Genomic DNA, 20,337 nt, shown 5'->3' with positions numbered 1-20,337 from the left:
TGAATTGTGTGTGTCTGTATGCATTGTTGATACGCTCTATTAGATTATAAGCTCCTAAGAATCAGAAGCCTGTCCTATGCATCTTGTATCCCCCACACCAGTCTTGTACCAGATGCCCTGAAGAACTGAAAGAATTGAAAGCACCTCCTGGCCAACAATGCTGAATGTTTCCACTGACCATTCTGGGACCTCTGTCATGCCACTAAGCAATGCTACCTAAGAAACACACTGTTCACATGCGTGACAGTAGACCATGAACCTAAAGGGCATTTTCTTCTACCTTTATTATATGATCAGTCTATCTGTTCCTTGGAAGAAAAGCTATGACAAACCTAGACAACATATTAAAAAGGAAAGACATTACTTTGTCAACAAAGATTTGTATAGTCAAAGCTCTGGTTTTTCCAGTAGTCATGTATGGGTGTGAGAGTTGGACCATAAAGAAAGCTGAGCACTGAAGAATTGATGCTTTTGAACTGTGGTGTTGGAGAAGACTTTTGAGAGTCCATTGGACAGCAAGGAGATCAAACCAGTCCATCCTAAAGGAGACCAATCCTGAATATTCATTAGAAGGACTGATGCTGATGCTGAAACTCCAATACTTTGGCCACCTGATGCGAAGAGCTGACTCATTAGAAAAGACCCTGATGCTGGGAAAGATTGAAGGCAGGAGGAGAAGGGGATGACAGAGGATGAGATGGTTAGATGGCATCACCAACTCAATGGACATGAGTTTGAGCAAACTCTGGGAGTTAATAATGGACAGGGGAGCCTGGCGTGCTGCAGTCCATGGGGTTGCAAAGAGTCAAACACAACTGAGTAACTGAACTGAACTGATCTTAGATTCTGGAGCAACTCTACATGTATTTATGTGTCATCGAAAAATGTCTTCTTTATCCCACCAACTAGGAGATCTGCAGGCAGAGATGGCACTCATAAAGTCAGTGGATGTGTGAAATCAATGGAAATTTTCTTACTATATTAACATTTTGCAGTCTTGGAAGTCCATGCTTATCTAACCATGAATAAGCATTCAAGGTTGATAATTTGGTGATGGGTGATAGAGAGATCATTTCTGTATTAAGACTGATTTGATTTTTACAAAATAAGTACTAGATATAAATTATATCGATGAGCTTTTGGAGAACTCAAAAATTAACTTTATGAATGGAAAGGAATATATACTGATAACACTTCAAATTATCTGGCTTTCAGAAATCTAGAAAAATATCTTGTGATGATTTTTTAATGCACTAAACTGTATACAAGTCATCCAGTTGATTGGATGTACTCTGCTCAAAGCCATGAATTTCAAGTGATGCTAAATGAGAACTTTTTCTATTTCTCGTGTTTCAGTTGTAACTAAGCCAGAAGCTTCTCAATAGCCATTCCTTTATTTTATCATTATGACAAGGCAACTATAACTTTTGATAAAACCGAGAAGCAGTATCCAAGTGGTTCAACTGAAGTTAATATATTTATACTTATAGAAGTTAATATATTTAGATCTAGGTTTCTCTAAAGCTCTCTGCAAAAAAAAGCAAACTTTTGATATGATGTATTCTCTGGCTCTTGACATTCATGAGAATTAAGGAGGCAAGGAAATATCCTACAACCAGGTAAAGACTGATAAACCAAAAGTCACCCTTTTAAATGAGCCCAAGATAAGGGGTAAAGGCAGAAGAAACCTCATTGGCTGGGAATAAAGTTTAAGGTGACCAGAAAGATTGGGCTTCCCAGGTGGTGCTAGTGGTAATGAACCCTGCCAACACAGGGGAGGTGAGAGACATGGGTTCGATCCCTGGGTCAGGAAGATCCCCTAGAGAAGGGCATGGCAACCCACTCCAGTATTCTTGCCTGGAAAACCTCATTGACAGAGGAGCTTGGCGTGCTGTAGTCTGTAGGTTTGCAAAGAGTCAGACACGACTGAAGTGATTTAGACTTAGCAGGAGGATTAACCCTTTCCAGAATATAATAAGCACACATAAAGCTTGATGAGCACAGCAGTGCCCAGACATCACTGCTCTAGTTCATTACCAGGAGCAGAATAAAAAGAGTCTTTAGGGCCAAGGAAAATGGGTTCAATGAAAATGCACCTTAAAGACCAGAGGGAAGGCTCTGGAAACTGCTGGATCATCAGATCAATAGACTCAAAGATGACTAAGTTAGGTTGCTTTATGCAGTTTAAACATTTGTGCAGGGAGTCTCCCCATGCAGCCTTTTATTGACAGCTACAGATCAATGGTAATTTTTGATCATTTTCAACCTACATAAACCTATTGACCTCATGGCCACCTTTGGGGCACTTCAAGTCATCAAAAATAATCAGAGGAGATGGTGTAAAATTGTCAGGCTGGCAAAGACTCCAAGTAGTTTCATGTGCCCCAGGAGCAGAGTTGAGAGGTTAAAATGTAGTTCAAATTGCCCGCAGAACCTCAACTGGCAGAGTGTTCCAGAGAGTCTTGTCTTATGTCTCATAAAAGGACTCACTGATTTGTATCTAGATGCTGCTGTTGTTGTCGCTTAGTCACTCAGTCGTATCTGCCTATTCTGTGACCCCATGGACTGTAGGGCTGCCAGGCTCCTCTGTCCACAGGATTTCCCAGGCAAGAATACTGCAGTGGGTTGCCATTTCCTTTTCCAGGGGATCTTTCTGACCCAGGGGTTGAACCCCCTCTCCTGCAGTGGTAGGCCTATTCTTTACTGCTGAGCCATCAGGGAAACCCATCCAGATGCTGACTCTCATGCATATCAGATTAAGAACAGAAAGCGTTATCTCATGGAAAGTATTAGGTTGCAGAGAACAGATTATTTCTGTTTTCCTTTATTGAGTCATTCTTTTCATCTGCTGCCTAACGGAAGTGGTTAATACACTTCTAGAATTTTTTAAAATAGGTACATTATGTGGATGTAAACGTGGATGGAGCAAAGACAAAAGGGAAGCAGGTATAAGTTGGTAGCCCAGAGGTCAGGAGTAACAAAAACATGTATATCTAAAAAAAATCAGTAGGACTGGAAAGCGAAATAAAATGACAACAATGGAGAGAAAAAAGGAAGAGCCTTGAATTAAGATCATCTGCAGAGGGAAGGAGGACAGAAGCAGCAGAGGAGTAGAAGTAAGGAAGATGGTTTTTAATAAGGACTTTTCCCAATCAAGGGAATAGCCTGCTGCAACCCCAAAGGAAGGAAAGGAACCCCAAGCATGTAAGATCCACAGGGCTCAAGCACATATTCTGAATTTAAGGAAAATCACAAGTAACTAAATAAACAGGCAAGACACAACCCAATCTATAGAGATTTTATAATGCCCAGATTTTATAGTAAGATTCCAAACTAGGGAACTCTGAGGTTAGAAATCCATATAGGGGAGAATGACATAAATGATTTCCCGAAACGTCTGTTGGTATTGAGATTTGGTTATTGCCACAGGATAAATTTATAGGGATTGTCCTGCCATTTTTAAGTTTTCTTTATTTTTTATATAAACTTTACTTAAGTACTGACAAAAAGTGTGGCTGCCACTGAGGTTTATTTAAAGCATGTGTGTGTGTGAATGTGTGTGTGTGTGTGTGTGTGTTGTAACTTTGCGGAAATAACAAGTTAACATAATGAAATTTGTCATCAGTATAAATGTATGATATAAAAATTCTCCTTCATGTTTCCTTTATGTTTATCATATATGATTATTCTATTTTTTAAGAAGATATATAGGCCAAATTAAGCAAAACAACCACTGTAATCACCTCTTGTAGGCGTCTACATATAAACATTTCTGTGTCAGGCATGCATGAACTGAAGCTCAAGACCTGCAGGTCATATTTCCACATTAGATGGTGGAGGTTTTGAGGCCAGAGCATTTTCAGTACTTCTGCTTTTAAGGATCTGGCTATAAATGTTTATTAAAAGAATCTATAATGAAATCAGTTTTGTTATTTTTTAAATGGTTGCCTGGAGTGTGTTGGATGACTGAACGTCGGTTGTTAATCACTGAGCACTCTTGGTACCAAAACTGTTTGATAGTATTGCCATCTAGGGGCTGAACGGAATTCTCAGCTCTGAAATAAACTGTAATTGAGCATGTGCTGCTATTGACAATATACATATGTTTTTGCTTTATAGCCCACATGCTTTTCATGTTTCTTATGACAAAAGGATCTCTAAATGTCCCCCAGCAGCCTACCTTTTTTTTTATATATAATCTGTTAGAGGTGATTACTATTTGCTTTGGAGCTGATTCTTTTTTGGCATCTATTACCGAATATTCTGAACAAAGAATTGTTCTTTTTTGCATTATTAATCTTGCCCATGTTTGCCCTATTTCCACAGAAAAGGAATCATTTATCAGAAAAGAATGTTTGTAATCAGGACTTGTAGCATCTTCAGCTTTAATATTCATTATGGTCATTCTAGTTCTGTGCTATATTTATCTAAAAGGCCAATCCAATGTTGTTGGAGAAATAAGTTTTAAATATTTATGATCTAACTTTTAATATTTCAAAAAAGAGAAATTAGTATTTCTGTAAAATTTGTTTCAGAGTCTGGTCGCTTAGCAAATGTTTAAATATTAAAAGATTTCAAGAGGTTAGCGTGTAATATCATAATAGGACCTTATTGAAACAGGAAAATTGACTTTACAAGTTTTTGATAAGTAAAGGAAATTATATTTCCTCTGTTTGTGTTTAACACATAATAAACATTAACTCATACCAACTTTACAAAACTTATCACCAAGGATGTGGGGAAACAGTGTCAAAAATGATTTCTACAGTGTTTTGGTTTTGTCTGACCAGGTGTTTTTTTGAAAAGTGGTTCAGTTGGATTTGTTTCAGAATTATTATAGATTCTATTCAAAATGTTATTTGGATGCCCTCAGAAAGAATTTCCATACACATGACTTTGGTTCTCTCTGGTACCTACTCTCAGAAATAACTTCCTCTTCTTCATCTCACGTTCCTCCTCCTGCGCCCACCAAGAAAAGGCAATTGGAGACTATCTGTCACATTTAAGCATCAAATAAACCAAAGCTGACCTCATGCACCACTAAGTGTAGATATTCTACTAAACCAGTAAAAAGTTCCTTGTGATTATCCACACCCAATAGGTACACAACAGAAAGAGTCTGTGGGTGTGTGTTTGCCTGTACACACATTACTGGTCACTTGCAGACATAATTTCTATCTGTAAGCAGGTATTTCCATCCAGCCCAGTCCTAAGCAAAGAGCACCTTAGGATTCTTGGCAGTTTAATTAAGCAAAATATGGTAATTGCTGGTCTCCAAGCAGAGGATAACTCATCCTGCTATCCTTCTTTTTTTAATTTTAAATTAAGAAGAACCGAACACTGAAAACCTAGCTAACAGTTATTTTTGGTAAATTAAGTAGTTTTAGTTAGCATGTTTTTAACAAAGTGATTTTTACACTGATATTAATAGTAGACTGCTCTCTGGATGTTTGTGCATTTATAGTTCAGTTAGTGGTTTTTTCTTGTGTTTATTTTATTGCCTTTGTAAAATGTATATGCACACCAAGAGAATGAAAGAGGATACTGGAGAGATGGGGAGAGTTTTCTATATAAACAAATAGTTTTGGGGTTTAAAGAGAGAATTACGGTTGCTGTGGTTCAATTTCTAGACCCCTAAGATTATCCCATTCCCTGCCATGCAACTTGGTACCACTGATTTCCATCATAAGCTGGATGCGACACTGACCTGAAACATCTTAGATTTTTGTATTGTTGTAATTATATATCACATCCCTTGGGTTGCAAGCTCTGGAAAAGCAAAGATCCTACTGATCCGAGGTGTGTATGTATGAAATCACACAACATTAGGTAATACATTTAGCGTGTGAAGAACAAGAAAACACCATATTGTTTTCTTAATAATTCAAAGCTCTGCTGTGCTATTTGTGCTGCCAGTGGTGAGATACCTTGTCCAGAGAATGACCTTCTAGCCACCAGTAGGAATTTTCCAAAAGGAAACTAACCTGTTCATTTTCTTCCAGGGAACCAGCTATCAAGCCCACCTGTTTGGTTTGGAACCCTTCACCACATATCACGTCGGTGTTGTGGCCACAAACCAGGCAGGAGAAGTTTCAAGCCCCTGGACTCTGGTTCAGACCCTCGAATCTTCCCCCAGTGGGCTGAGCAACTTCACAGTGGAGCAGAAAGAGAATGGGAGGGCACTGCTGCTGCAGTGGTCAGAGCCTGCGAGAACCAATGGTGTGATTAAGGTAAAGTCTACCCTGGATATGTGGTCATGTTTGGTGTTCTCCAGATAAATAGATGAGCCCTGACGTGCCATCAGGTCACTGCGGGAACACTCCCTTCACAGTCTGGTTAATTCTTCCCGATAGCTCCTCCAGGCACTTAATCATAGATCAGAGAAAACTAGCTCACATGTGTTATGCTTCCTGTGAACCCGACGCTAGCTAAGTACTCTCCATGGATTATCTCATTTAATCCTCACATCAGCCCTATGCGGTAGGTATCATTAAATCTCACCAGGCACATAAAGGCTAAATCATTGTCCAAGGCTAAATAGCATTGCGATGATTGAATTGGGATTTGAAGCTAGGAAGTCACACCAGAACTGAACTCCACATGACTGTGTTCCTACTACGTCCTGAATGGTCCTGCCCGACCCTTTGCTCAACCTTTCTCTAATGTGCACTTTGAATGGAGCTCACTCAGCAGGAAACAGGAAGCCCCACAAGTCTGCTAAGTCCCCAATGTCCCTATGTGGCCAGGAGGTGCAGTCTTGTTAATATCACATATAACTCAGGCTTCACCAGTCTCTGAGCCCAAATGAGGTTGCATTTCCATTGTTACCCAAGTTAGGATGCTTTGAAGTATCACCCACATGAGAAACAGCCTCATCTCCCTTCTGATTTTCTTCCACCGTGGTAGTGGCAACTCAGCTGTCCACCTATTACTGCCTTAGTCCATAGTCTTCTCTGGCCCTGGACCATTACTCAGGCCTTCACCAACTGCCTTGTACAGGCTGGGGCTGCAGAATTTCCATTCGCTACGCCTCTCATAGACACTCTGCCTCTCCTTGACCACTGTCTCTCAAGGTGGCTGAGACTCAGCTATGCCTTTGAGTAAAGCTTCCCTGAAACCCCTATGAGGAGGATGCCAGCAGGAAATTACCTACAGCAGTGACTTAGAGCCATAACTAGAGCTCGCAGCCCAGACCCGCTCTCATGGGCCTTCCTGTAGGCTGCCTCACCGCCTGGTGTGCTGGCTGCTTCTCTGCCCACCTCCAGGCCTACTGCAGGCAGCACAAGCAACTGCTTTCTCCCAGTCCCCAGTGTGTGACACAGCCAGACTTCAACTCTGGGACAGGAGGCCTGAGCCTTAGGAACCATGGATTTAAAATCCAAGCCACAGCGCTAAGGTTCCCAGCAGAAAGAAGAGTTTCTTTTCTCACACCCATCAAGGCATCCCTGATTACGAGTATTTGCTTCCTGTCCCTGCATCTGCCTTTTCCCAGAATGATTGACAATAAAAATATCTACTCCTTATACCTGCATTTGCATTTTGCCAAATATTTATTGAGCTTCTACTAAGTGCCAGGCAATTATTCAAGAGTGAACAAGACAGGCACGGTCCCTCCTGTTACAGACCTTACGTGTGTGTCAAACAAAAAACTAGTACACAGATAGACCAGAGATCTTCAGAGAGTAGTGAACAGAACTAGCGAATTAAACAGAGTAATGTAATAATTCCTGTTCAGTCTTTAGAATGATCATTTGAACTGAGTTGACATTTGAGCTGAGCCCTGAATAAGACAGAGGCAGTCATGTGAAATATGAGAACAGTAAATGCAGGACCTGAAGCCAGGGATGCATTTGGTGTCTTCACATCAGCGAAAGCAAGCCAGTGTGGTTGAAGCAATGGCTGGGGGAGGTGGGGCAGGGGATAGAAAGATGACACTAGAAGAGGTTTAAGGGATCAGCAGGGAGTGGATGGTGCGCAACCTTGTGGTCTGTGATCAGGGACTTAGAATTTATTCTGAGTACAGTGAAAAATCATGGAAGTGTTTAGGCAAAGGAATAGCCCAATCAAATTTATATTTTTTTTTAAATCACTCTGGCTCCTAGGTAGAAAGTGGGCTATAAGACCAGTGGTGTTTGGAGTCTATTAAGAATTCAGGGTGGAATTGACTGTGGGTTGAATCCCAGTGGAAGTTGTGAAGGCAGAAAAAGGTGGGTGGATTGGGAGTGCATTGAGAAAGTAGAGATAATGATATTTGTTAATGGGCTAAATGTGACATGTGAAGAAAAAGGAATATTTCTGAATGACTTACAGATTTTGGTCTTGAGTCCGTAACCAGAAAGGTAAGGCTGGAAGATGGGCAGGTCTAAGGAGACAAGTAGGCAGGTGGAGGTACAAGTCTAGAACTCTCTCAAGAGTGCTTCATGAAGATGTATATACTTGGAATTCATGAGCAGATGGGTAATGTTCAAACCCAAAGTCCTAGAGCAGATCAGCTATGGAGAGACTATAACTGAGATGAAGAGACCCTGGAATCAAGCCCAGGGGAATACAGAAATTTGGAGGTCAACAAAAATTTGGAGGTCAAGAGAAAGGAGATGATCTGGCAAGGCAAGTGAGGGAGGAAAAATAGATGAGTGGGATATTCCAAAAGGGAAGAGAAAATGTGCCAAATGGTGTAGAGAGGTAAGTGAAAGAGGGCAGAGATATGACCCTGTATTTGGAAACCAAGAGGTCATTGTGATCTTGACAAGAAAATCAAGTGGTAACATGGGAAACCTGATCGGGATGTTTTGAGGAAATAGGATAGCAACTCCTCAAAGAAGTGTAGATGGAAAGAAAAGCAGAGAAATGGAGCACGAGCCAGGGGACTATGGCGTCAAGAAATTTTCTTCAAAAATCAATGAAAGATACTAGAGTACATGTAAACGCTAATGGAAGTAACTCAGTAGAGGGAGATAAACCAGTGATGCAAGAAATAATGAGAGTAATTGTGAGAGTGAAATCTATATGAAGGGGGGAGGCATGGGATCCAGGGCCCAGGTGGTCTTCAGTGGGGGCAGAAATACTTTATCCATAACAAAAGGAGGGGAGGCAAATAGTGTATGTCTGGATTCACACATATGGTGGTGATAATATATAATGGGAGAACATTCCTTTCTGACGGCCTCTAGTTTCCTCAGTCAAACATGTGGTCATGTCAACAACAGGAGAGGTTGGCCATTAGTAGGGAAAGGAGAGACATGAAATAATCACTTTGGAAAATGAGAGAGTAAGCATATGGTTTTATAGTTGGTGATCATCTATTTAAAAGTTATAGGAATAAGTTTAAAATGAGACCAGTTGTTGTTGTTCAGTCACTAAGTCATGTCCATTTTTTTGCCACCCCATGGACTGCAGCACACCAGGCTTCCCTGTCATTCACTGTCTCCCAGAGTTTGCTCAAACTCACGTCCATTGAATCGATGATGCTATCCAACCATCTCATCTTCTGTTGCCCCCTTCTCCTCCTGCCCTCAATCTTTCCCAGCATAATGGTATTTTCCAGTGAGATGGCTCTTCATTCACATCAGGTGACCAAAGTATTGGAGCTTCAACTTGAGCACCAATCCTTCCAGTGAATATTCAGGGACCCAGTCAATATATTTGACTGTTTTTGTCCAAACTCAGTTGGAAGCTAAGTTTGAGAGGGAGAAATGAATTTAGCATTAATTAGAAATTTGCTTCAGATGGTGACTGCAGCCATGAAATTAAAGACATTTGCTCCTTGGAAGAAAAGCTATGACCAACCTAGACAGCATATCAAAAAGCAGAGATATAACTTTGCCAACAAAGTCCCATCTAGTAAAAGCTATGGTTTTTCCACTAGTCATATATGGCTGTGAGAGTTGGACCATAAAGAAAGCTGAGTGCCGAAGAATTGTTGCTTTTGAACTATGGGGCTGGAGAAGACTCTTGAGAGTCCCTTGGACTGCAAGCAGATCCAACCAGTCCATCCTAAAGGAAATCAGTCCTGAATATTCATTGGAAGGACTGATGCTGAAGCTGAAACTCCAATACTTTGGCCACCTGATGTGAAGAACTGACTCACTGAAAAGACCCTGATGGTGGGAAAGATTGAAGGTAGGAGGAGAAGGGGATGACAGAGGATGAGATGGTTGGATGGCATCACTGACTCAATGGACATGAGTCTGAGCAAACTCTGGGAGCTGGTGATGGACAGGGAAGCCTGGCGTGCTGCAGTCTGTGGGGTTGCAAAGAGTCGGACACAACTGAATGACTGAACTGAACTGAGAAATTTGCCAGGTGAATATGGGGTGTGAGAATATTGAGGGGACAGAGAATCATTGAGGCTTTCAAATTGATTATGTAATCTGAATTCCCTTCAGAAAATACTCTATACCTCTTCCCTCAGGGGTATAGCTTATGTAATTGAATATGGGGTGTGAGAATATTGAGGGGACAGAGAATCATTGAGGCTTTCAAAATGATTATGTAATCTAAATTCCCTTCAGAAAATACTCTATACCCCTTCCCTCAGGAGGGTGATCTTGCCTTGAGACCCCCAACAAGAAAATCACATCAAAATACAATAGTCCAACAAGAAGAAGATTTCCAAATCTAAGTTCTTTAATCTTAAATAATGTTAAAGTACATCAACAACCCAGTCTAAGTCAAGCAACAAGTTAGGCTACTTCTCCTCTTCCCCAAAGAACAATGAGTAGTATATGTTGGAAATGTGCTCTACATTTGTATAATGAGTTTTCAGATGGTTTTCCCCAGAAAAAAAGTATATTTTGCTCCAAAGCAGCCACCAATTCTTCCATAACTGGTGAGAGAAAATAGGGTGGTTTTTTCCATTCCTTGTCTCCTCGTATCTATGTTTTTATACACATGTATAAGGCAATGGCAAGCCACTCCAGTGCTCTTGCCTGGAAAATCCCATGGATGGAGGAGCCTGGTGAGCTACAGTCCATGGGGTTGCAAAGAGTCAGACACGACTGAGTGACTTCCCTTTCACTTTTCACTTTCACACATTGGAGAAGAAAATGGCAACCCACTCCAGTGTTCTTGCCTGGAGAATTCCAGGGATGGGGGAGCCTGGTGGGCTGCCGACTATGGGGTCGCACAGAGTCGGACACGACTGAAGTGACTCAGCAGTTGTAACATATATGTGTACCTCGGCACATACATGTGTGCCTATACACAGACACATTGATATATTTTCTGCCATGGCACTCTAGTACCTATGATTAAGCATTATAATCCATTTTCCAATAAATATTGTAGGAGATAGACAATGTGGATATGCCCTATTAGCCTACTGGGGATGAAATCAGAAGCACTTAATATTTATAAAATAGTGAATTGGAATACTAATCCCCACTTCTAAAAAAAATAAAAACAGGAGGAAACCCCATAAGCACTCTTTAAGTCAAAGAATCAGGTTCAGTAACTCTTAGCTTTTAGATACATGCTTACATGACACACACAGAGTCAGACACAACTGAGCTGACTGACTACATGACACCCAACTTAATAAAAAAAGGAGAGCAAAGATCCCATTCCTCAAATTAATATCAGAATGCTTCTGGGTTAGGGTCATCAAGATGAGGAATAGGAGAAAGAAGAAGTTAAAAGTAACAAAATAATGACACCAAGAAACCGTATGCTTTATTTTCCATCTTCCTGCAGACATACAATGTCTTCAGTGAGGACATCCTGGAGTACACAGGCCTGAATCGTCAGTTTCTCTTCCGACGCTTGGACCCCTTCACACTCTACACCCTGACCCTGGAGGCCTGCACCAGGGCGGGCTGTGCACACTCGGCGCCCCAGCTGCTCTGGACGGAGGAAGCCGCCCCCGACTCTCAGCCGGCCCCCACCATCCAGTCGGTGGGCTCCACCAGCGTTGAGCTGAGCTGGTCGGAGCCCATTAAACCCAACGGACAGATAATTCGCTATGAAGTGATTCGCAGATGCTTCGAGGGAAAAGCTTGGGGGAATCAGACAATCCAGGCTGATGAGAAAATTGTTTTCATAGAATCTAATACTGAGAGGAATACGTTTATATATAATGACACAGGTCTGCAGCCATGGATGCAGTGTGAATACAAAGTTCACACTTGGAACTCAGCTGGCCACGCCTGCAGCTCTTGGAGTGGGGTGAGGACCAGGCAGGCACCTCCAGATGGCCTGTGTCCACCTGAGGTAGCCCAGGTATCTGTGAATCCCCCCAAAGTGCTGATTGCCTGGGTCCCTCCAGAGCAGCCTAATGGCATCATCCAGTCCTACAGGCTGCAGAGGAATGGAGTGCTCTATCCTTTCAGCTTTGATGCTGTGACTTTCAATTACACAGATGAGAAGCTGCTCCCTTTCTCCACTTACAGCTATGGGGTCACAGCCTGCACCAGCGGGGGCTGCTCTGCCAGCACGACCACCAGCATCACAACCCTTGAGGCTGCCCCTGCAGGGGTCCACCCTCCGGCTCTGAGGACCATCAGCGCCACTCAGATAAATGTATCTTGGTCCCCGCCATCGATTCAGAATGGAGAGATCACTCAGTATTTACTCAGGTTGGATGGTAAAGAGTATCTCGCTGGGCAGAACCTGACTCTGTTGGTTTCCCACCTGCAGCCTTATACGCAGTATAATTTCTCCCTGGTGGCGTGTACCAAGGGAGGCTGCACAGCGAGCATGCCAGAATCTGCCTGGACAATGGAGGCGCCACCACAGAACATGGACCCTCCAAAACTGCAAGTTACGGGCTCAGAATCCATAGAAATCACCTGGAAACTGCCCAGAATCCCAAATGGCCGGATCAGAAGCTATGAGCTGAGGAGGGATGGAACAATTGTGTACACTGGCCTGGAAACTCGGTACCATGACTTTACTCTCACCCCAGGTGTGGAGTACGGCTATACGGTGATGGCCAACAACAGTCAAGGGGGTGTTTTGAGTCCACTTGTCAAAGATCGAACCAGCCCCTCAGCGCCTTCAGGGATGGAACCTCCGAGATTGCTGGCCAAGGGCCCTCAGGAGATCTTTGTGACCTGGGATCCTCCAGTAAGGACAAATGGTCGTATTGTCAACTATACCCTCTTCATCCGTGACCTGTTTGAAAGAGAAACAAAAATCATACACATAAACACGACTCATAATTCCTTTGGTCCACAGTCGTTCATGGTAAACCAGTTGAAACCATTTCACAGGTAAGTAACTGACTCTGGGTTTACTGAGAACAAGCCACTGTCTCTTTCTATTACATGAACCCTTGGTCAGTTCCAATGAAGACCAAGAGCAAAATGTGTGATGCCCTCCAACCCCTCATCCATTTAACCATCCAAGTAGACTAACCACATCCTTATCCAGCCCAAAGCTGCTTGCATAACTTCTGGAGAGCAAAAGTCTTGCAGATGACATTTTGAGAGTCAGCTGTTTAGAAATGTCTGCAACTCATCACAATGTCTGGAACCAAGTAGCGGAGAGATGCCATCACTTCCCTGAGTCTGGTCCCCCCTGGAAACAGGCCAGCCCCTGGGCAGTTCTAAGAACACCAGTGGGCTTATCTGACCTAGGCTCTGAGGAAAAGGAGGTATTATTTTAAACAATAAAACAAGTAGCAGGCAATGAGAGCTGTTGCCTGCCAGGGTTGGACTGATCCAAAATTTGTTCTGGAGAAAGCACTCCTTATTGAATCCAACACATCTTCCAGGAATGATGAGGCTCCTCTGACTATTTCTGTAGCTCCTTAGGATCCCCTCAGCTCTGATCCCATAGTTTCTTGGGACAGTGCCACTTTGGCAGCTCACGTTTCGTCAGTGGCCCCCTCTGGGCTCTCTGATGAGCATGGCTGTGTGTTGCTTTCCACACAAAGGAATCTGACCACCGGTGCTCTTCCCATAGCTTAAAGAATTGCTTGACTTTTTTCCACATCATATTTTAGGTAACATGAATCCCCAGCAAGAAGAGTAATAAAAAACATTTTATGCTTAAAATTTAGTAAAATGAACAGAACCACTTAAAAAAATTAAAGGCTAGAAAAGTGTTGATTTCCAACTACCATTCGTAAAATTCAGCTATTATTATAATCTACTGATATGCAGATTAGATCTCTCCTACAATTATCTCTGATATATAGTGCTGTTGAAATGAAACATTTGCAGTCCTGTGCATCTCCTCATGACAATTATTTAGGGTCACATTAAATATTAAACAGTAATTAAAACTTCCACAGGTATCTTCCATAGCTAATCCGCATGCTGTGTGAGCTGGCTTTCATCTTACTCTGATGCAGGGTATGAAAAGGGTGCATAGCTGCAGAACTGTACATTTTATCCTGGCGTCCTCTTTACATGACTGGTACCTGCACATTTTAAAGATCATATCAATTTGCTCCCCTTTGAAACTCTTACTAATAAATATTTCTAAGGGAAAAAAAAAAAGTTTCCAGATGTGAGAAGGGTACTTTTCCCAGCCTGAAAAAAGAAAATCTTATTTTTCTGAGACACTTAGGCATGTAAGACAATGAGAGATGTCCCTTGACTGTCCACTGTGTAACTGAAGATGTAAGTGACATAAATGACTTAAAATATCTGTGGAATATTACTCAGCCCTAAACAAAAAATGTAGTCATTTGCAATAATATGGGTAGACCTGGAGGGTATTACCTTTAGTTGAAATAAGGTGCACAGAGGAAGACAAAGGTTGTATGTACTCACTTACACGTGGAATCTGAAAAAACAAGCAAACAAATACAACAAACCAGAAACAAGAGAGCAAACTACTGTTTCCAGTGAATAGGGGGGTAAGGGATGGGCAAGATAGATGAAGGGGGTATTATACTACTAGGTATAAAATAAAGAAGCTAAATGGATGTAATGAACAATGCAGGAAACGTTGCCAATATTTTATAATAATTTTATATAGAATGTAAACAGTAAGAACATCAAATCATACACCAAAAATAAAAGCAAAATATCACTTCTATATGAAGTTGGGATTTATGTCATTCGGGGTTTTCCCAGCAGATTAACATTTACTGAATACTGCAAATTAGTGTGCCCTCCTTGGGGTACCCCCAGCTGGTCAGTAGGAAGAAGGATCCTAGGAACACTCTAAGAAGCGGAAAGAATCTGACCCAGAATTTTTTAATCCCCACAAATAATCCAGAAAGCAAATATTTCATATGTGAGAAATCAAAACTAATTCTCAGAATCACTTAGAAGTCTGATGTGCTATTCACAGCTGTGATTTGTTCACCAGTAAACTGGCAGCCCGTCATGGTGGAGATGGGCATGGGAGGAGAGGAAGGGAGGGGGAGCAGAAAAGGGAAGCAAGAAATTCCCCAAAGGGAGAGAAAACTGTAATTAAGAAGAGGGGCGGGGAACAGAAAGAGCAAGAAAGTGAACAGAAGGCGGGGATTGTCTGGAGGAGGTAAAGCAGGAAATAGAAGAGGGAATGGCCAGAAGCTAAAATAAATAAAGGGAGAGAGGAAGGTGGCTGGGGCTTGAGGGGAAATTAGGGGTGTCATAAAGTCCGCTGGGCACGGAAAAGAGGAGGAAAGCACTTATTTGCAACCGCAGGCACTTAACACTAACAAAAGCCCTTTTTGTTGAAAGGGAAAAGTCCCTGGTATGTAAATAGACCTTTCCCAGTGGCAGGAGACCAGCTCTGAGGCAAAACATAATTGATTGGTTGAGTTTAACTAGATGGTGATAAGGTGTCTCTGTGATTGATAATCTGGTGTGTAGCTGGGTTAACTTTGGCCCCAAAAGGTCTCTGTGTGGTGTAAGGGAGCCTGTTCTAAGATGTTGGGTATCAGGTGAGGGGATTTATTACCACGGAGACCTTTACTCCATGACGTTCTTTCCTGACCTGAAATTGTTCCTGGGGAATCATTTAGCTCCAACTGCAAAGGGAGGAGGAGCCCAGGGTTGCTGAAAATGCGTTCAAATTCCCCAGATCTGTCTTCTTCCTCCCTGTAGTAAGTAATTCTACAGAGTACCAGAATTTTCCTGAAAAGTATCTTGAAAGTGTATTGATTCTGTGCATTCCTGTTTAGGGAAGAATCGTGCCCACCCTTTCCAGACAGGTGAGGATCTTTGCTTTAGTTTGGAAAGCCAAGAGGCTTGAAAATGCTCTAAAATTTCCATAGAAACATGACTTTGTTGACTTTGAAAAGGGCTTATTATAGATAAGGATAAATATAAAGGTATCTGTCTTTCCCCCCCCACCCCCAGAAAACACTTGGTCTTTTAAAGATTCTTCCCATGAAAATAGATTTTGCCAATAATGGGTCATTTCTGCCTTGTGTCCTGAAGGTATGAAGTTCGAATCCAAGCCTGCACCAGGCTGGGCTGTGTGTCAAGTGACTGGACGTCCATAGAGACCCTGGAGGTTGCACCGCAGCAGCAACCCCCTCCCCATCTAGAGGTGCAGATGGCTCCAGGGGGGTTCCAGCCCACCATTTCCCTTCTGTGGACAGGACCCCTCCAACCAAATGGAAAAGTTTTATATTATGAATTGTACAGAAGACAAATAGCAACTCAGCCTGAAAAGTCAAAACCAGTGCTAGCCTATAATGGAAGCTCAAGCTCTTTTATGGATGTCGAACTACTGCCTTTTACAGAGTATGAATACCAGGTAAGAAGCGGGTGTTATCAACTCACTCTCAGATGGCGGGCACACATCAGTGCCTACTTGAAGAATTGCTTGCTGTCTATAAAGTCACTTAAAGAAACATGGGGCTTAAGGAGTTTAATAATATTCTTTTTTAAAAAAAACTTAAGCAGTAAATGGGGCTTCCCTGGTGGCTCAGACGGTAAAGCATCTGCCTGCAATGCGGGAGACCCGGGTTCGATTCCTGGGTTGGGAAGATCCCCTGGAGAAGGAAATGGTAATCCACTCCAGCACTCTTGCCTGGAAAATCCCATGGACTGAGGAGCCTGATAGGCTACAGTCCATGGGGTTGCAAAGAGTCGGACACGACTGAGCGACTTCCCTCGCGACTGAGCGACTTCACTAAGCAGTAAATGAGGGAGGAAAAGGCATATTCATTTGCCTTCTTCGTTTTCTTGATTCTTGATCCATGTGATACATGCTTGTTATTCCCAGGTAGATTTCAGGTGAAGTATTAGCATTTCTTATTAATAAGGTGGTTTCTATCATTAAGCTTCTTTCTGTCAGTGTTGCCTTGGCTGCAAATACTCCTTGTGAAAAGATCACTTTGAAGATAACTCATGAATTGTAAAGAGAGAAAATAAAATCTAATGAGCAAGTGTCTCCAGCCCCTGTGCTGAGAAAAGTCTAGTGGAAACAACTAATCTGGGCATGAGAATGAAATAAATTTTGTAGGAGCACAGCCTAAAAAAAGAGGACTTTACATACCCCTAAAAAGCCAGGCAGAGAAGGCAATGGTACCCCACTCCAGTACTCTTGCCTGAAGAGTCCCATGGACAGAGGAGCCTGGCAGGCTGCAGTCCATGGGGTCGCTGAGGGTCGGACACGACTGAACGACTTCACTTTCACTTTTCACTTTCATACATTGGAGAAGGAAATGGCAGCCCACTCCAGTGTTCTTGCCTGGAGAATCCCAGGGACGGGGGAGCCTGGTGGGCTGCCGTCTATGGGGCTGCACAGAGTCGGACACGACTGAAGCGACTTAGCAGCAGCAAAAAGCCAGGAATGAAGAATACTCTGAAGGTATTTTGAAATCAATAGAAGACTTCCCTTAGGTTTGTTTTGTTTGCCGTCAGAGTGCATTTGCAGTTTTCTTGTAACAAGCAGCCCCCGTTCCTGTGCGGAAGTGACTCCCCACCCGTGCTCAGGCTTCAGGCTTGGTGGCAGTGTTAATCAACACGTCAGGCTGTCATGTAGCCAAGTGGTGGGCACCTGAGTCATATTCAGCCCCTCAGACTTGCCTGGGGCTTGATCTCCAGCAAAGTGACTCAGAATTTTAAAAGGTGGAACTAACTCAAGGTAAAATATCTCTAATTTCAATCCAAAAGCTTTTCTTATCCTTGCCATTTCCAAGCCTGGTTCCTCAACTGTTCTTTTAATTACACATCCCTTGGTATCTGAGGGTGGGGTTGGCTCCAGGAACCCTACAGATACCAAAATCTGTATAAATTGGCATAGTATTTGCATATAACCTACACACAGCCTCTTCAGTTTAATTCATCTCTAGATTATTTATAATACCTAATACAATGAAAGTGCCACATAAATAGGTGTAAATACAGTATAAACACTATGTAAATAGCTGCAGGCACATGGAAAATTCAAGATTTATTTTTTGGAGTTTTTGTCAAAAACTTTTTTATTGAATCCATGGATACAGAAGTCATGAATAAGGAGAGCTGACTGTGCTCCCAATAAGCTCCCTTTTGCTTAAGTCAGAATCAGCTTCTCTTGCTTACAGTTTCAAAGGAAGCTTGCTGAATGATGCAAGCACTATGTGCCCGGCAGAAGACCAAGTACAGTTTTCTAAAAGAGGAAACTGAGCCTCTTAGGAAACTAAGCCAAGAGCTTACCATAACCAGAAATAATAAAACCACAAAGTCAGCAGGAATATGGTGAGCAAATCAATGGGGACAATGACCAGAGGTAACATTTTAAGTGTCAAAGGAATATGTTTTAGGCCTATAATATATGGGACAAATTTCCCAGTGAAGTTAGTAAGAATTGAGACTATAAATTCATTTTTGAATGGTTTGGAGATGTACACAGATAGAAATCCATAACCCCTTGTTTGTAATCCCAAATCTAAAAATGTCTTAAAAACAAGATTTTATCTAGGTTTGGCACAACTCATTTAGCAGCAAAACCCATTCTAAACAAACCTGAAGCTATTTATAGCATTTATTTATCCAATTTAAAGTGAATATTTATGTATTTTACCTCAGAAACATGATGTTTTATTACAAGAGCATTCTGGGGCCATTGCAAAATATACAGTGTGTGCATGTTAATAACTCCAAAACTTACAGAACAGGTATTTAAAAACACATCAATTCCCAAGGGTTTATGGTAAGGATTGTGACTTATGTCATGGAGGAACAAAATACCCATTGATGCCACAGTTGGAAACAGAATTTGGTTAAAAACAGCTAGAACCTATGTAGCCATCTTTTTGTGCTTTATCATTATCTTTACAGGAAAGTGTCAAGTTATCAGAGACTCTCTGTCAATTATCTAGCCTGCTTTATGAATAAAACTGCACCTTTGGAAGAGAACTGGATGGAATCAGCATAAGATATTGATATTTGGCCTCTCTTTAGACAAAGCTAAGTGATCCGTGGATACTAAAAGTGAACCAGTGATTATAGCTTCTTTGGCATCAAGTGTCATTGAGTTAAATAATTGGCTACATCATCTGTAAAGTCTTAGCTAAATTTTCTAAGGAATGGTAAACCCCAAGCGTGTGCCTTAACTCTGTCAGTTTTCTCACTGTTGGAGGATGGAGGGAATGAAATGTGCTCACTGAACTGAGAAGGTATCTTGAGACCAAAAAATGAAACAGGCTTCTCCATAGAATCAATTTATTATATTTACAGGCTCAGCTGGTAAAGAATCTGCCTGCAATGTGGGAGACCTGGGTTCGATCCCCAGGTTGGGAAGATCCTCTAGAGGAGGGAAAGGCTACCCACTCCAGCATTCTGGCCTGGAGAATTCCATGGACTGTATAATCCATGGGGTCTCAAAGAGTTGGACACGACTGAGCGACTTTCAGTCACTCACTCACTCATGGCATATTTGGGCTTCCCTGATAGCTCAGTTGGTAAAGAATCCACCTGCAATGCAGGAGACCTGTTTCAACTCCTGGGTCAGGAATATCCACAGGAGAAGGGATAGACTATCCTCTCCAGTATTCTCGGGCTTCCCTTGTGGCTCAGCTGGTAAAGAATCTGCCTGCAATGCGGGAGACCTGGGTTCGATCACTGGATTTGGAAGATCCTCTGGAGAAGTGAAAGGCTACCCACTCCAGTATTCTGGCCATTTAGGAGAATTCCATGGACTGTATAGTCCATGGAGTCACAAAGACATGACTGAGTGACTTTCACAGGGTGGGATTGGGCAGGCAAAGACCCAGAAGCATTGGCAGCTGTACTGTGTATCATGAAGGGACCGTTGGGACAATTTTATAGTTAACCTAAAGTAGGGGATACGTGCTGAGAAACAGGATGTGCATTTCTAAGTCAGGGTTTATGAATGGGTAACTAGTTTTGTTACCTATTAGAATATTCATTGGAAGGACTGATGAAGCTGAAACTCCAAAAATTTGGCCACCTGATGTGAAGAACTGACTCATTAGAAAAGATCCCGATGCTGGGAAGAATT

At 42.1% G+C, this 20,337-nt stretch overlaps 1 protein-coding gene across 1 annotated transcript in view; it reads left to right on the top strand.

The window, feature by feature from the left end:
- The window catches only part of USH2A (usherin), a 938,899-nt gene that overhangs the window by 851,657 nt on the left and 66,905 nt on the right, over nucleotides 1–20,337 (top strand). Inside the window, exons 61-63 of the mRNA XM_027564435.1 lie at nucleotides 6,003–6,230; nucleotides 11,692–13,208; nucleotides 16,320–16,641. Of these exons, the coding sequence (XP_027420236.1) occupies nucleotides 6,003–6,230; nucleotides 11,692–13,208; nucleotides 16,320–16,641 (2,067 nt within the window). The remainder of the gene's footprint in view (nucleotides 1–6,002; nucleotides 6,231–11,691; nucleotides 13,209–16,319; nucleotides 16,642–20,337) is intronic.

Source organism: Bos indicus x Bos taurus, chromosome 16 (genome assembly GCF_003369695.1).
Source record: "Bos indicus x Bos taurus breed Angus x Brahman F1 hybrid chromosome 16, Bos_hybrid_MaternalHap_v2.0, whole genome shotgun sequence".
Taxonomy (NCBI): domain Eukaryota; kingdom Metazoa; phylum Chordata; class Mammalia; order Artiodactyla; family Bovidae; genus Bos; species Bos indicus x Bos taurus.
The sequence above is the reverse complement of the archived record's forward strand: the minus strand, read 5'-3'. Positions and strand labels throughout refer to the sequence as shown.